This window comes from Sorex araneus, chromosome 2, assembly GCF_027595985.1.
Source record: "Sorex araneus isolate mSorAra2 chromosome 2, mSorAra2.pri, whole genome shotgun sequence".
Taxonomy (NCBI): domain Eukaryota; kingdom Metazoa; phylum Chordata; class Mammalia; order Eulipotyphla; family Soricidae; genus Sorex; species Sorex araneus.
The window spans coordinates 52,693,678-52,706,429 of NC_073303.1; the positions used below are offsets into that span (position 1 = coordinate 52,693,678).

Consider the following 12,752-nt stretch of genomic DNA (forward strand, 5'->3'; position numbering starts at 1 on the left):
TCATTAATAGGGCACTCAATGAGCTGAGTCATTGAGTTTTCTTACTAAGAGATATAGAGATAGTAGAGAGTGAGAGAGATAATTGGTGCTAAGTTTAATTACATAAATCAGCACTTGATGAGTAGAAACGTCAGTAGCTAATAGCAAGTTTTGCGTTCCAAGAAGCTCCAGGGCCTGGGTGAGCTCCATGCCGAGGTGCAGTTCCTGAGCCAGTGACACACCCCAGCTATCTAGGACCAATTCATTGAGGTCTGGTGGTGTTCGAGGTGCTTTGCATTACTGGGGATTGAACTGAGGACCTCTGAACTATCGCCGAGATCAGAAACATAACTCCTTAAACTAACTTCCCAGTCTGGGCCACGGAGATTCTAGGGCAGGTAAGGCACTTGCCTTGCAATAACCTGTTCAGGCTGAATCCCAGAGCACTGCTGGGTGTGGCCCAAACACCTGAACAGAGAAGGAGGAAAGAAGGGCGAAGCTCGGTTTCATTTAGTGATGGGAAACCTAGTTAGGGACTTGGGGCGGCAGTTTGCTAAGTTTATGGGAATGAAAATGGTACACGAGATACAAGAAGTTCCCATAAGACATCTGAAATGAGCCTTGCTGACAATCAATTCTATTCATCCTTTTTAAACTCTGTTGTTTGCAGATAGTCTACATGGGCTGGTGCGAGAGCCGGGAGCCAGATTCCGGTCAGGACCGGCTGTATTCGCCAACCTTTCTAGCCCTGCGGGGCTCCTGCCTTTACAAATTCTTAGCACCTCCTGTAAGTACTGTTGCTCCATCTTTTAAAATGCTTTCTATTATAATACCACAGTAACATCGACCTGCCCGCATAAGAGCCTAGAGCACAGTGAGCCTTGCTCGCTACTGACTTGGATTCGATCCCCACACTCCATATGGAATCCCAGTGATCCCTGAGCACTGAGCCAGGAGTTATCCCTGAGCACAGCCGAGTGAGCCCCCCAGAGTACATTAGCAATGCATATTTAAACATGATGTAGAATTGATGGTATGCTCAAGTGTTTTTTAACACATCATATTAAATGTATGTTGTCAAGGCAAGAGCAAAATAAAGAAAATCTTGAATTCTTACTGTAGAAATGAGGTTACCATAAAGAGATGGAAAATGGGAGCAAGAGATGACGGAAGCCCAGCTTACACTCCTGCTAAAGTCCATGCAGTGAAAGAAGCAAATGCAGCCTCAATTTTATGTTTTAAATAAAACATTTAGTTATAATATATGAAAAATATTGAAGACATTTCTGTTTAGAACTTTATAACTACATACTTATGTTTACAGTGAAAGTCTGTCAAATCAAATCAAGAGATGTTTTAATAATGTGCAATAATTTATATTCTAATTATTGGGCTATGTCTAACATCTATCTACATTCCCATGAGACTTAAGATCTTGCTTTTTGAAATATGCACTTTATATAACGCTGGTTTCTCAATATAAATTCACTGAGTGCAAACAGCAAAGCCAGGCTATCTGCCTGTAGTTATAATAATACAAGGGTCTAGGAACTACAAGTCCGACTAGCTTCTCTTCTGAATGTCTGTATCTGCATAAAATCCAAACCTCCCGATGACATACAAGCATTAATGCATACATTTCACTATATTCCTACTCTGAACATTTCGATAAATTAGATAATAGATGTTTCAAAAAAAAGTAAATAAAACAAGCACATTATAGTGTTTGGTATTCCATAATGCCATAGGTGTGCTTATCTTGGAATGACTTCATAATATAAAGTGAATATTTTTAGAAATTGATGCTAGTATTGCTTTCTAGTTTTCTACTTTGAATATAACTACTTATAAACTGCAAAAACACAGGTATATTTATACTTAGTACTTATGTGTAAAGAATATATACATAATTAATGATAGAAAAAGTGTGCAAATGCAAGTTGTTCCATAAAATGCCAAACCTTTGTCAAAAGCAGAAAATGGAAATACGACATTGTAAATCTTTGATTATAACTCAAAACCAAAGGAGTATATAGTTCTTATGCCAAAATTTCACTTGCAGACTGCTATGTAATTAAAGTAAAAAACAAATTAGGGGACATATTTATAGAACAAATAAATAATATTTTTTATTGTTAAAGGTTACAACCTGGGACTGGACTCGAGCAGAGAAAACGTTTTCAGTTTATGAGATTATGTGCAAGATTCTCAAGGTATGAGCAATATGCAGTGCTTATTTTCTGTTTTTATCAGAAAAGTAGTTACAATCACTGGCTCTAGGTTCATAAGTAACTTACAAAAGAAAATGATGTTTGGATAGAAAGGAAACCGTAAGGTAAAGGAAACTATAATGTATCTGTAATTCTATAAACATGCAGAGAAATTCATGAAAATCAGTCTATTTGTAAATGTCTCAGAAAAGTTTCTACATGGAGCTGGGAAAATAGTATGGGAAGCAAGATGCTTGCCTTCCCCGTGCCCAGCCCAGGTTCCATCCTCAGCATCTTGGATAGTTCCCTCCGCTTGCCAGGAATGAGCCCTGAGTACCAACCAAGGCGTAAGCCCTGAACATCCACTGCTATGTCAAAACTTATTGCCAGGAATGAGCCCTGAGCACCTAATAAGGTGTAAGCCCTAAACATCATCTGCTATGTCAAAAGTTAATGAAAAAATAAAAGGAAAAACATATATATGTATATGTAAAACTTAAAACAGTTTCTATAGTACTTTAATCTGGGAATAGTAAGTGGATTAAACTTGGTAGGAGTCCATTAAAGATTCAAGAGAAAGCTCACTTAGACACAGTGAACACGAATTTCCCTTGTCATCACAGGGTGTTGTCTGTTTTTCAAAACAACAAAAGAGAAAGATTCAGTAAAAATTTACTGTATCACCATATCACTGTCATCCCATTGTTCATCAATTTACTCGAGTGGGCACCAGTAACGTCTCTATTCCTCCCAGCCCTGAGATTTTAGCAGCCTCTCCTTACTCATCTTCCCTAACCATTGGAGGCTCTTTCAGGGTCAGGGGAATGAAATCTATCCTTACACTTTTTACACTTGATCTTAGCCAAAAGACTGAGAAGCGATCTATCATTACACTTATTGGCATATCTAATACGCCACAGGTAGCCTGCCAGTCTCTGCCCATGCGAGTGGGATACTCTCGGTAGCTTGCCAGGCTCTCCGAGAAGTGTATATATATATGTATATATATATATATATACATACATATACATATATGTATATATATATACATAATACTCTCTATAATTTGTTGCCTATTGTCTGAACTCCATCAAATATAGTGTGGTAATTGTGGAAAATGGGCAGGAAGTGTCTTACAATGTGTCGAGTGGTCCTGAAAGCGGCCTGGAGTGTGGTTGTGGTGTTGGTTGGGTAGTGGAGGTCGGCTGCCGGGGATGGGTCCCTTGGGGTGGGAAGGACTCTCACCCGCCCCCCTCTGGGGCCCCTGATTGAAAACTCCCTAGCGCTGAGTCCTGTGGCATGGCTATGGGGCCTCCTTTTATACTGCCCTCTGGGAGGAGCAGCCTTGAGATCTGGAGGGAGGCCGATGAGGAGACTATCTGGTGCCGGCAGGGTGTGGCAGGGTGTGGCTTACGGATGTGGCCCCTGGGTCACTGGGGATTGGGGGATAGCAGGCAGAGGGTCTCTGCTTCTAGGTCCCGTGGAGTCCGGAGTCCAAGGTCACAAAGTTCCATATTATCTGGGTTCCGTGGGACTTTATTCATGTGAGAGGCTCGGCCAGAGGGTCCAGAAAGTGGCCTGGAGCGTGGCAGTGGTTGGGTAGTGGAGGTCGGCTGCCCGGGTTCGAGCAAATCAATGAACAACGGGATGACAGTGCTTGAGTGGGCACCAGTAAGGTCTCCATTGTGAGACTTCTTGTTGCTGTTTTTGGCATATTGAATAGCCACGGGGAGCTTGCCAGGCTCTGCCGTGTGGGTGGGATACTCTGAATCACTTGCTGGGCTCTCTGAGAGGGATGGAAGAATCGAACCGGGTTGGCCGCGTGCAAGGCAAACGCCCTACCCACTGTGCTATCACTCCAGTCCATAGAGGACTTGAATAACAATATAAATTCATTTCTTACTCATTGAAAACAATGTTCATTTTTAATCAAATCTTGATATATTCAAATTTTGATAATCTTTGTTTAACCAAAGATAATTATGATTTCTGTAATTTATGCCAATTAATTTCTTTCCATTTTTATTCTAGTGAGTCTAGTTAAAGACTCAGTGGAAAAGAAAATGTTGGAATATTTACAGTGTAATAAAATGTATCTAAAGTAGCTCAAGACTGACACCAAAAATCTATGATTATCTCTCCCCTTTACACAGCACAGTAATCCTAGATTAAAGCTGACATTTACTATCATGCGAGATCTAACTAAGAACAAAGATTACTCTCCACTGTGTGCAGTTTGCATTCTGTTACTTGCCTTACTGTGAAGAACAAATGTGATCTGTTTGAATATAGTACTAGAAAAGAGGGGTTGTCACACCTAATAGGTGTTACAGTAATTAAAGACCATTCCCATCTTTGTTTAAAAGCAATTAGCAAGGTATCTAATTAGCTTCCCAATTAAACTTTTTATCAAAGATTATAGAAAAGAAAGTACAAATGAAAGAATGAAAAAACAAGAGAGGAGGAAGAAAGAAAGAAAATGAGGGAGGGAGGGAAGAAAACAAGTTCTCAACTATCAGTAGTTTCATTTGTCCCTGCTTGGTCCGTATATTTGTACACTATTTTCACTGTAGTGACTGAGCTAGTATTTCTGTATTACTGAGATTTAAAATTTGTCCTAATGATTTTATAAATAGCTACAATGATCTTTATGATTCCCCTTAAAAACAAGCATACTAAGTAAGTGAAGTTTATCATAACACACTAAAGAGAAAATTTTAAAGAAGAGATAAAATTATTTGTCTGCATATAAGCAGTATTTCACAGACATTTGTTTACTAAATTAGGGCATGTGGTTTGTAGTAGCTATTTTACATAAAATATATCTTGATTTCCTTATATCAAACATTTTTTAAAGTGCTATAGAATTTGAAAAGCTTCTATATTATCTTTTGAACATGTTTATTTAAGCTAATCTCTTAATTGTGGTATTTAGATATTTCCATGATTATTTTTTTCTATTTTTTCTATGTCATAGGAATATATATCTCTTTCATGTAACGGATTTCTTTTTGATATTTTCTATGTACCAGGTAGTCTTCTTTCTAGTACTTGCTAAATGGATGGGAGAAAAGACAGAAAAATCATTGCTTTTACTAAATTTGCCTTTTCAAGATTAATATAGAGAGTAATTAGAAAGATTAAGCAAAATGAAAGACTACAATACGGAACTAAATTTTACCACATCTAAGTAACATCCTTTAATATAAATTCTGATATAGAAATCTTGGGTGTAAAGTATTTAAATATGTTCAAAATGCTACACTTATGTGTTTAAATTAAAAGTAAGAAAAATCATACCAGCTAATACAGTTACACAGATTTGAAAGAACTCATATATTTAAACATTACCTAAATTATGATCAGAAAGTACTTCTTTTTTTATATTTAAGAAATTGTTCTGTAAGTCTATTTGCTGCTTTGGGTGATTTTTCAAATATTTTTTAAACCGGGAGACAAATATTTTAGGTACAGACTAAAATATTAATCTAGTCTTGATTGTTAAATGAAATAAAGTTTCTGACAAAAGATTCTTTAGTATTTTATGTATTATTCAATACTATATAAAATATGTCATTTGACACATTGACAATTTGATTCATCCTTTTCCACTTTGAATCACTGTATCACTGTAAAAATTAATTTTTCTTGCATAATTTCTGGACTGGAGTGGTAACACAGCGGGTAGGACATTTGCCTTGCACATGGCCAACCCGGGTTTGATTCTTCCGTCTCTCTAGGAGAGCCTGGCAAGCTACTGAGAGAATTTTGCTTGCACGGCAGAGCCTGGCAAGCTACCCGTGGCATATTCGATATGCCCAAAACAGTAAAAAGTCTCACAATGGAGACGTTACTGGGTCCCACTCAAGCAAATCGATGAGCAATGGGATGACAATGACAGTGACAGTGCATAATTTCTGTGGCTTGGATGTCTAGAATTATGTTGGAAACCATCGATGAGTAAGCATAAATTCCTTGTTCCTGATTTTTGATGAAAGACTAATTTTTTTCAGTACTGTGTGTAATATTAGCTATGGATATTTTACATGTTCCTTTAGTATATTGAACCATTTTTGTTGAGTTTTTACCATAAATAGATGCTGAGTTTTGTCAAAAGATTTACTACATTTGATAACATGTTATATAATTTTTATTTTTATCTTAAATTTTGTTTATGCAATGTTGCACATATACTTAACCATCTTTGAATCCTTATAACAAATTTTGCTTGATTATTATTTATCATTCTGTTAATTTATTGTTGAATTCAGCTCTCTAAGATTGAGTTAAAGATTGTTTCCTTTGTGTTCATTAAGGACATCAAACTATAATTTTCTTTATCTGTTTTTCTATTTTTCTTTTTCTCTTTATGCTTTGGATGTCATTCTAGTTGGGGTGCAGAGAAACACTCTCAAATTTCTGAAGAAATTGAGAAGTATATTAAAATAGTTCATCAATTAAGGTTTGAGAAAATTCACTAGTAAACCCTCTTGAATTCTTTATATTTTTGAGGAGTGGGAGATGTGACTATAGTTTCAAATTTTGTACTGCTAACCCGTCTATTCTGGTTTTCATTTTCTCTTGATTTAGACTTGGGAACTTATATCATTGTAAAAATGTGTATATTCCTTTTAGGGTATACAATTTAGTGGCACAAATGTATTCTTAGCAATATCTTATGAACTTACATGCATCCATGGTATCTATTAATTTATGATCTGATTGATTCAAGTGTTCACCCTTTTCTGTGAGTTTAACTTTGGACATTCCAACATTATTTATTCTCCCAACAAACCAGTATTTATCTGCATTGGTATTTAGTGTTTTTTTAATTTTAGATATCAATTATTTTTCATCTTAGGTTAAATATTTTCTTCATTCTACTTAATTAGGTTCATTTTTTTATTTTTTATTTTTTATTATTGAATCACCATGAGAAACAATTACAAAGCTTTCATGTTTTACTTTCAATCATACAATGATCAAGCACCCATCCCTCTACCAGTGCAAATTCTCCACCACCAATGTCCCCAGTATACCCCCCTTTTCCAACCCTCCCCCTGCCTCCATGGCAGACAATTTCCCCCATACTCTGTCTACTTTTGGGCATTATGGTTTGCAATACAGATACTGAGAGACCATCATATTTGTTTTTTTTTTTTATCTACTTTCAGCGCACATTTCCCATCCCGAACGATCCTTCCAACCATCATTGACTTAGTGATCCCTTCTCTATCCCAGCTGCCTTCTCCCCCAGCTCATGAGGCAGGCTGCCAACTGTGGAGCAATATTCCTGGCCCTTGTCTCTACTGTCCTTGGGTGTCAGTCTCATATTATGTTATTTTATATTCCACAAATGAGTGTAGTCCTTCTATGTCTGCCCCTCTCATTCTGCATTAGGTCATATTTTATTCTTTCTTTTCTTTTTTTTTAATTTATTTTATTGAATCACCATGTGGAAAGATACAAAGTTCTCACGCTTATGTCTCAGTTATACAATGCTCAAACACCCGTCCTTTCACCAGTGCCCGTATTCCACCACCAAAGAAAGAAAGAAAGAAAAAAAAGTATGCCTCCCACCCCCCACCCCCCAAGCCCCCACCACCCCTGAATAACTGATAAATTTCACTTCCTTTTCTCTTTACCTTGATTACATTCCATATTTCAACACAAAACTCACTATTGTTGCTGGAGTTTCAACACAGAACTCACTATTCTTGTTAGAGTTTATCCGCCAATAATGCAGCCCTATTGACAAGGAAACATTTGATAATTAGTTTTCCACTGATGAGAATGAAGAGATATAAAGTCTACCGCAGCCACGCAGTTTAGGATTTCTGTATTTTAGTAATTAATTCCAGGGAGATTTAAGTTGGAAATTGCATCATTTCCCTTCCTGGAGCAGGATGGAGCAAAAGCTTAGTTCACAGTCTGGAGACATGGCTGCAAGCACTCGCTGGGACCCCCAAGTAATATAGCTGGCTCTGGATCCTGGTTGTTCAGCAGCAAAGCGGCTGTGCAAAGGCATGGCCACTCGGGTCGAATCTCGGCGGAGCTCGAGCCGGCCTTTATTCTTTATTTTTTAAAGATGTAGGTCTTAATTGTTTATTCGAGCCCTTTGTTTCATGATGTGAGTTTGTATTGCTATGTGCTCCCTAGCCCACAATACTTTATGTTAAATTCTCCATTTGTTCCAGTAACTCATGTCTTCTTTATCTCATGTTTCTGTGAATATGTTATTATTGTGTTTCTTTGGTTGCCTCTTTACCAAATATTCATTAGTATGTTGCTCTTTTTTTTTTTTTTTTTTTGCTTTTTGGGTCACACCTGGTGATGCTCAGGGGTTACTCCTGGCTCTGCACTCAGGAATTACCCCTGATGGTGCTCAGGGGACCATATGGGATGCTGGGAATCGAACCCGGGTCGGCCACATGCAAGGCAAACACCCTACCCGCTGTGCTATTGCTCCAGCCCCAGTATGTTGCTCTTTTCCCAAACATTTGAGGGATTTTGTCAAATGAGAAACAGAGACAGACAGAGACAGAGAGAGATGCTCAAGAGAGTATAGGGCCTTCTCCGGAGGTGCAAGAAAGTGTGTGTGTGTTCATGACTTTAAGAACACTCACTTCTGTGCAGGCCGTGGTCTGTCCTTGTGAGGGCCCCCTGCCCTGAAGGGCGTATGCTCATTCTTGGGGGAGGGAAGAGTCGCAGGCTGTCTCTGAATCCCCCATTCGAGCCCGTGTGTCTGTCTGTACATGTGAGGGGACAAGGCTGTCCTCAGCTACTTTAGGCTGAACAGTGAGGCCTCACAAAGGTGCAGTTTTCAATGACCGTTTGGATTATCTCCATTATTTGTCACCATTTCCTCCCCGCACTTTCACTGAAGCATTTCCCCCTCCGGGAGTGGATTGTCCAAATGGTTTCACTCCTGGGGTGAAGCTTTGTTTCCGCAGTAACTTCCTGCTGATAAAAGGGCACGAGACAACCAGGGAAGTTTCCCTCCCTTTCCTCTGACAGTAGTAGAGGGAGAGCAGTTCCGAGATGGATGTTCAAACACCCCTTTGGAATTCTTCTACTCTGGGGTGTAGAATTCCACAAATTGGGTGGCCATAACAGAGACACATGTAGAAGTATCTCAAAGGCGGTGCAAGAAGGAGCAGAGAGTCAGTGAATACCGTGCTTGCCTTACTCAGAGCTCAGCCAGGTTGGATTCCTGACACCCTGGAACCTGAGCACTGCCCGGTGACTGATTCCTCGAGACAGGAGGAAGCCCTGAGAACTTCTGGGTTGGCCCAGAAACTAAAAGAAAAATGGCAGGAATCCGGGGGTCACCCGACCCCCAAATGCAGTCCCTCCTGTGGAGGCACATGCAGAATTGGGGTCTAGTGTCAGAGTGTCCGGGTGAGGTCACTACAGACAGAAATCACTGCAGAGTTTGAAGACACACTTTGGGCCTTTCTAATTCGAGGATCCGTGTTCTCTCTGTTAGTTGGAGTCTGGGTTCTCTCTCCCCACTGGCGAGAGCTGCCCGGGTTCAAGTTCTCACACCCCTAGGTGAGGAGTCTATTTCTTCTTCATTCTAGTACGACTGGATCCAGCTCAGGATCCCAGGAAACGTGCTGGCACCCCTCCCTGCCCTCCACGTCCATTGTCTCAATAACCAAATTTTTTAAAAAATTCTATTAATTTTGGTTTGGGGGTAACACCTAGTGGGGTTCAGTGTTTGCTCGTGGCCTCCTTTGTCTGTGCTCAGGGATCACTCCTGGGGAGTTCAGGGGACGAGAAGACACAGAAATGTTAGACTGTAGCACAGAGGTGAGGACTGAACTTGAGAGCAGGGCCGAGTAAAGCGCAGAATTCTAGCTTTGCTTAGGCTTGCTGGCAAGAGATTACTCGTGGGCAGACGGACTTATTAACTGCATTGAGGGTCTGTCATAATGAAACCCAATTACTGTGTGTTCAAACCAAATTAAGTAACATCAAACGAATAATCATTTTTATTCGGTTTGTCTCCTCCAATTGTTTCTCTGGGGAAATACTGTCAAATAAAAAAAAATAGTCATAGTCGTCGGATCAAAGAATAGACATATTATATTTAATAAAATTATCATTGGAGAGCAAATGCAATAAACGGTATCTAGGGTATCCATTGCAGGCATTAGGATGAATTTATTAGATCTTTCTGCAAAACAAAAAGCTTCCACTGGAGGATAAATACCTGTGTATTTTGTATTTACATGAGCTCAGATATTTGGAGTGTGTATGTGAGTGTGTGGGACAGTGTGGGGCTCTGGGACACAGGCTTCCCTGGACATGGCCCCAAGGTCCATCCCAGAGCTCTGCAGCACTGAGAGCGAGTGCCGCTGCCCTGCGTCTGGCCTCCTTGTCCCGCCCGGCCTGGAACAGCCTACTCCGGGAGCCAGGGGACAGTGGGTTGGCCCCAGGAGCCCTGAGCGCTATTTGGGAAACCTCAAAGTAACAAACATAAGGATTATATGCCATATTTTACCAGTGAAGAAATATTGGTGGGTATACTTAACATGGGACTGGAGCGATAGCACAGCGTGTAGGGAGTTTGTCTTGTACATGGCTGACAGGAGCTCAATTCCTCCATTCCTCTCAGAGAATGGCAAGCTACTGAGAGTAGCCCACCCATATGGCAGAGCCTGGCAAACTCCCCATGGCATATTCAATATGCCAAAAACAGTAACAACAAGTCTCACAATGGAGACGTTACTGGTGCCTGCTCAAGCAAATTGATGAACAATGGGATGACAGAGCAACAGTGCAGTGCATACTTAACATAATAGGTTGGTTGGTTGGTTGGTTGGTTGCTTGGTTGGTTGCTTGGTTGCTTGGTTGGTTTTGGGTTTGGACTTGACCTGAGGAAGCTCACAGTGTCCTGCTCTGCACTCAGAGAGCAAACACCACTGCTCGACACCAGGTACCTAGAGGGTGGAGAGATCAGTGCCCGGTAGACCTCAGGCGAGGTGGTTGTCCTACCTCTTTACTGCCATTCTGGCACAGAAAACGGTTTTCCAAGTCTCAGGAATGGAAAAGGAGGGACCCGAGCTATTGTGCAGAGGACAGGTGGCTTGCCTTATATGTGGCCGACCCACTTTTGGTCCCTGGTACCCCCACTGGTCCCCTGAGTCTCGCCAGAGTGATCTCTGAGCACAAAGCCAGAAGGAAGACTCTAGCACGGCGGGTGTGACTTAAGAAACACAAAGAATAGAAAAAGATAACATACAAAATCAATGAGTTACATATAAAAAATAATATCTCTGTGTTATGGCATCTAAAATACTTTCTTGTTAACACCCTATATCAATGCATTTCATTTGTATCTACACAAAAGTTCATTATACATTATTTTAAATAAGTATTTCTCTATATACTTATTTATAACGCAAATCTGCTTTCCATTTAACATAAATATGTAAACTTTATGGTAATGCTATTTTTGTATATGGAAGCAAATTTATATTGAAATGTTTTGAAGGTTGTGCTATTAAGTAAAAATAATTAAGGAGACTCCATAGGGACTCAGAATGATATGTCATGAAAATTCACTCCTTAGTTATTCTCAGCGAATTGCCAGTTGCATTGCTTTAAATGTCATTTTAATGCTAATTATTACACTTTATTTTAAGTTCTTAGTCTGCATTTCAAATGAATGTATTTACTGCTTTCTGGATGCTGCCATGTGGATATCATTTCTCATAGATAATTTACATATATTTTAATTGAAGAAATTTTGCATTCTAGCACCATATATATAGGCGACATCACAGATATCGACATATGCATATACCATGTTGAGTTCACCACTAAGTTCTCAGCTTTACCCCATTTACCATTTCCCCACACTTATGATTCCCTTCTCATAACCACTAACTGATCTTATCATCTCAAAGTTCTAAAACTCTGCTTTATTTAGTTAATGCACTTATTTTCTCTATATATAAATTACGATATCCACTTGTTAATCTCTAAAATCAAAATGAGTATATACCTCAGAATTAGCATCTCTTACTTCCAATACTGTGTACCTAATCTATAACTAATTTCTTTCACAGTCTTACCTTATAATTAAGCAAAATACAGTCAAACTGATGCTAAGCTACAAAATTCCACCCCCACCTAATTTTTATTGTTTTTTTTTAAGCTTGCTTGCTCTTTTCTAATTTTTCTCATTAAAAAAAATCTCTTCCTGTGTCCGTTTCAGGGCATAAACGGACACAGGAGGAGATTACTCATCTACCACATTACTCATCTCAATACCTGTCTCCCTTTGCACTCACCACTACAATACGATATCCCTCTACTAGTCAACTGGACCATTATCTCCTTTTACTCTACCCCTCTAGTAACTTCAATTTGTCCTTTTAATAGAAGGTTCATTTTCACTTGGTTCTGTCTGATTATGTACTTTCTTTTTATGTATTCCACATACGAATGGAATTATTTCATATTATCTTTCTCCTTCTGATTTATTTTGCTTTGATTGACTTTTATCTATGTCATTATAAGCTTTATTTTTTTTCTATAGCTTTGTAGAAT

At 39.3% G+C, this 12,752-nt stretch overlaps 1 protein-coding gene across 1 annotated transcript in view; it reads left to right on the forward strand.

Moving 5' to 3' along the window:
- Positions 1 to 12,752, forward strand: part of SNTG1 (syntrophin gamma 1) — a 407,706-nt gene that overhangs the window by 337,370 nt on the left and 57,584 nt on the right. The window contains exons 14-15 of the mRNA XM_055126797.1: positions 650 to 766; positions 2,121 to 2,192. Coding sequence (XP_054982772.1) covers positions 650 to 766; positions 2,121 to 2,192 — 189 coding nt within the window. The remainder of the gene's footprint in view (positions 1 to 649; positions 767 to 2,120; positions 2,193 to 12,752) is intronic.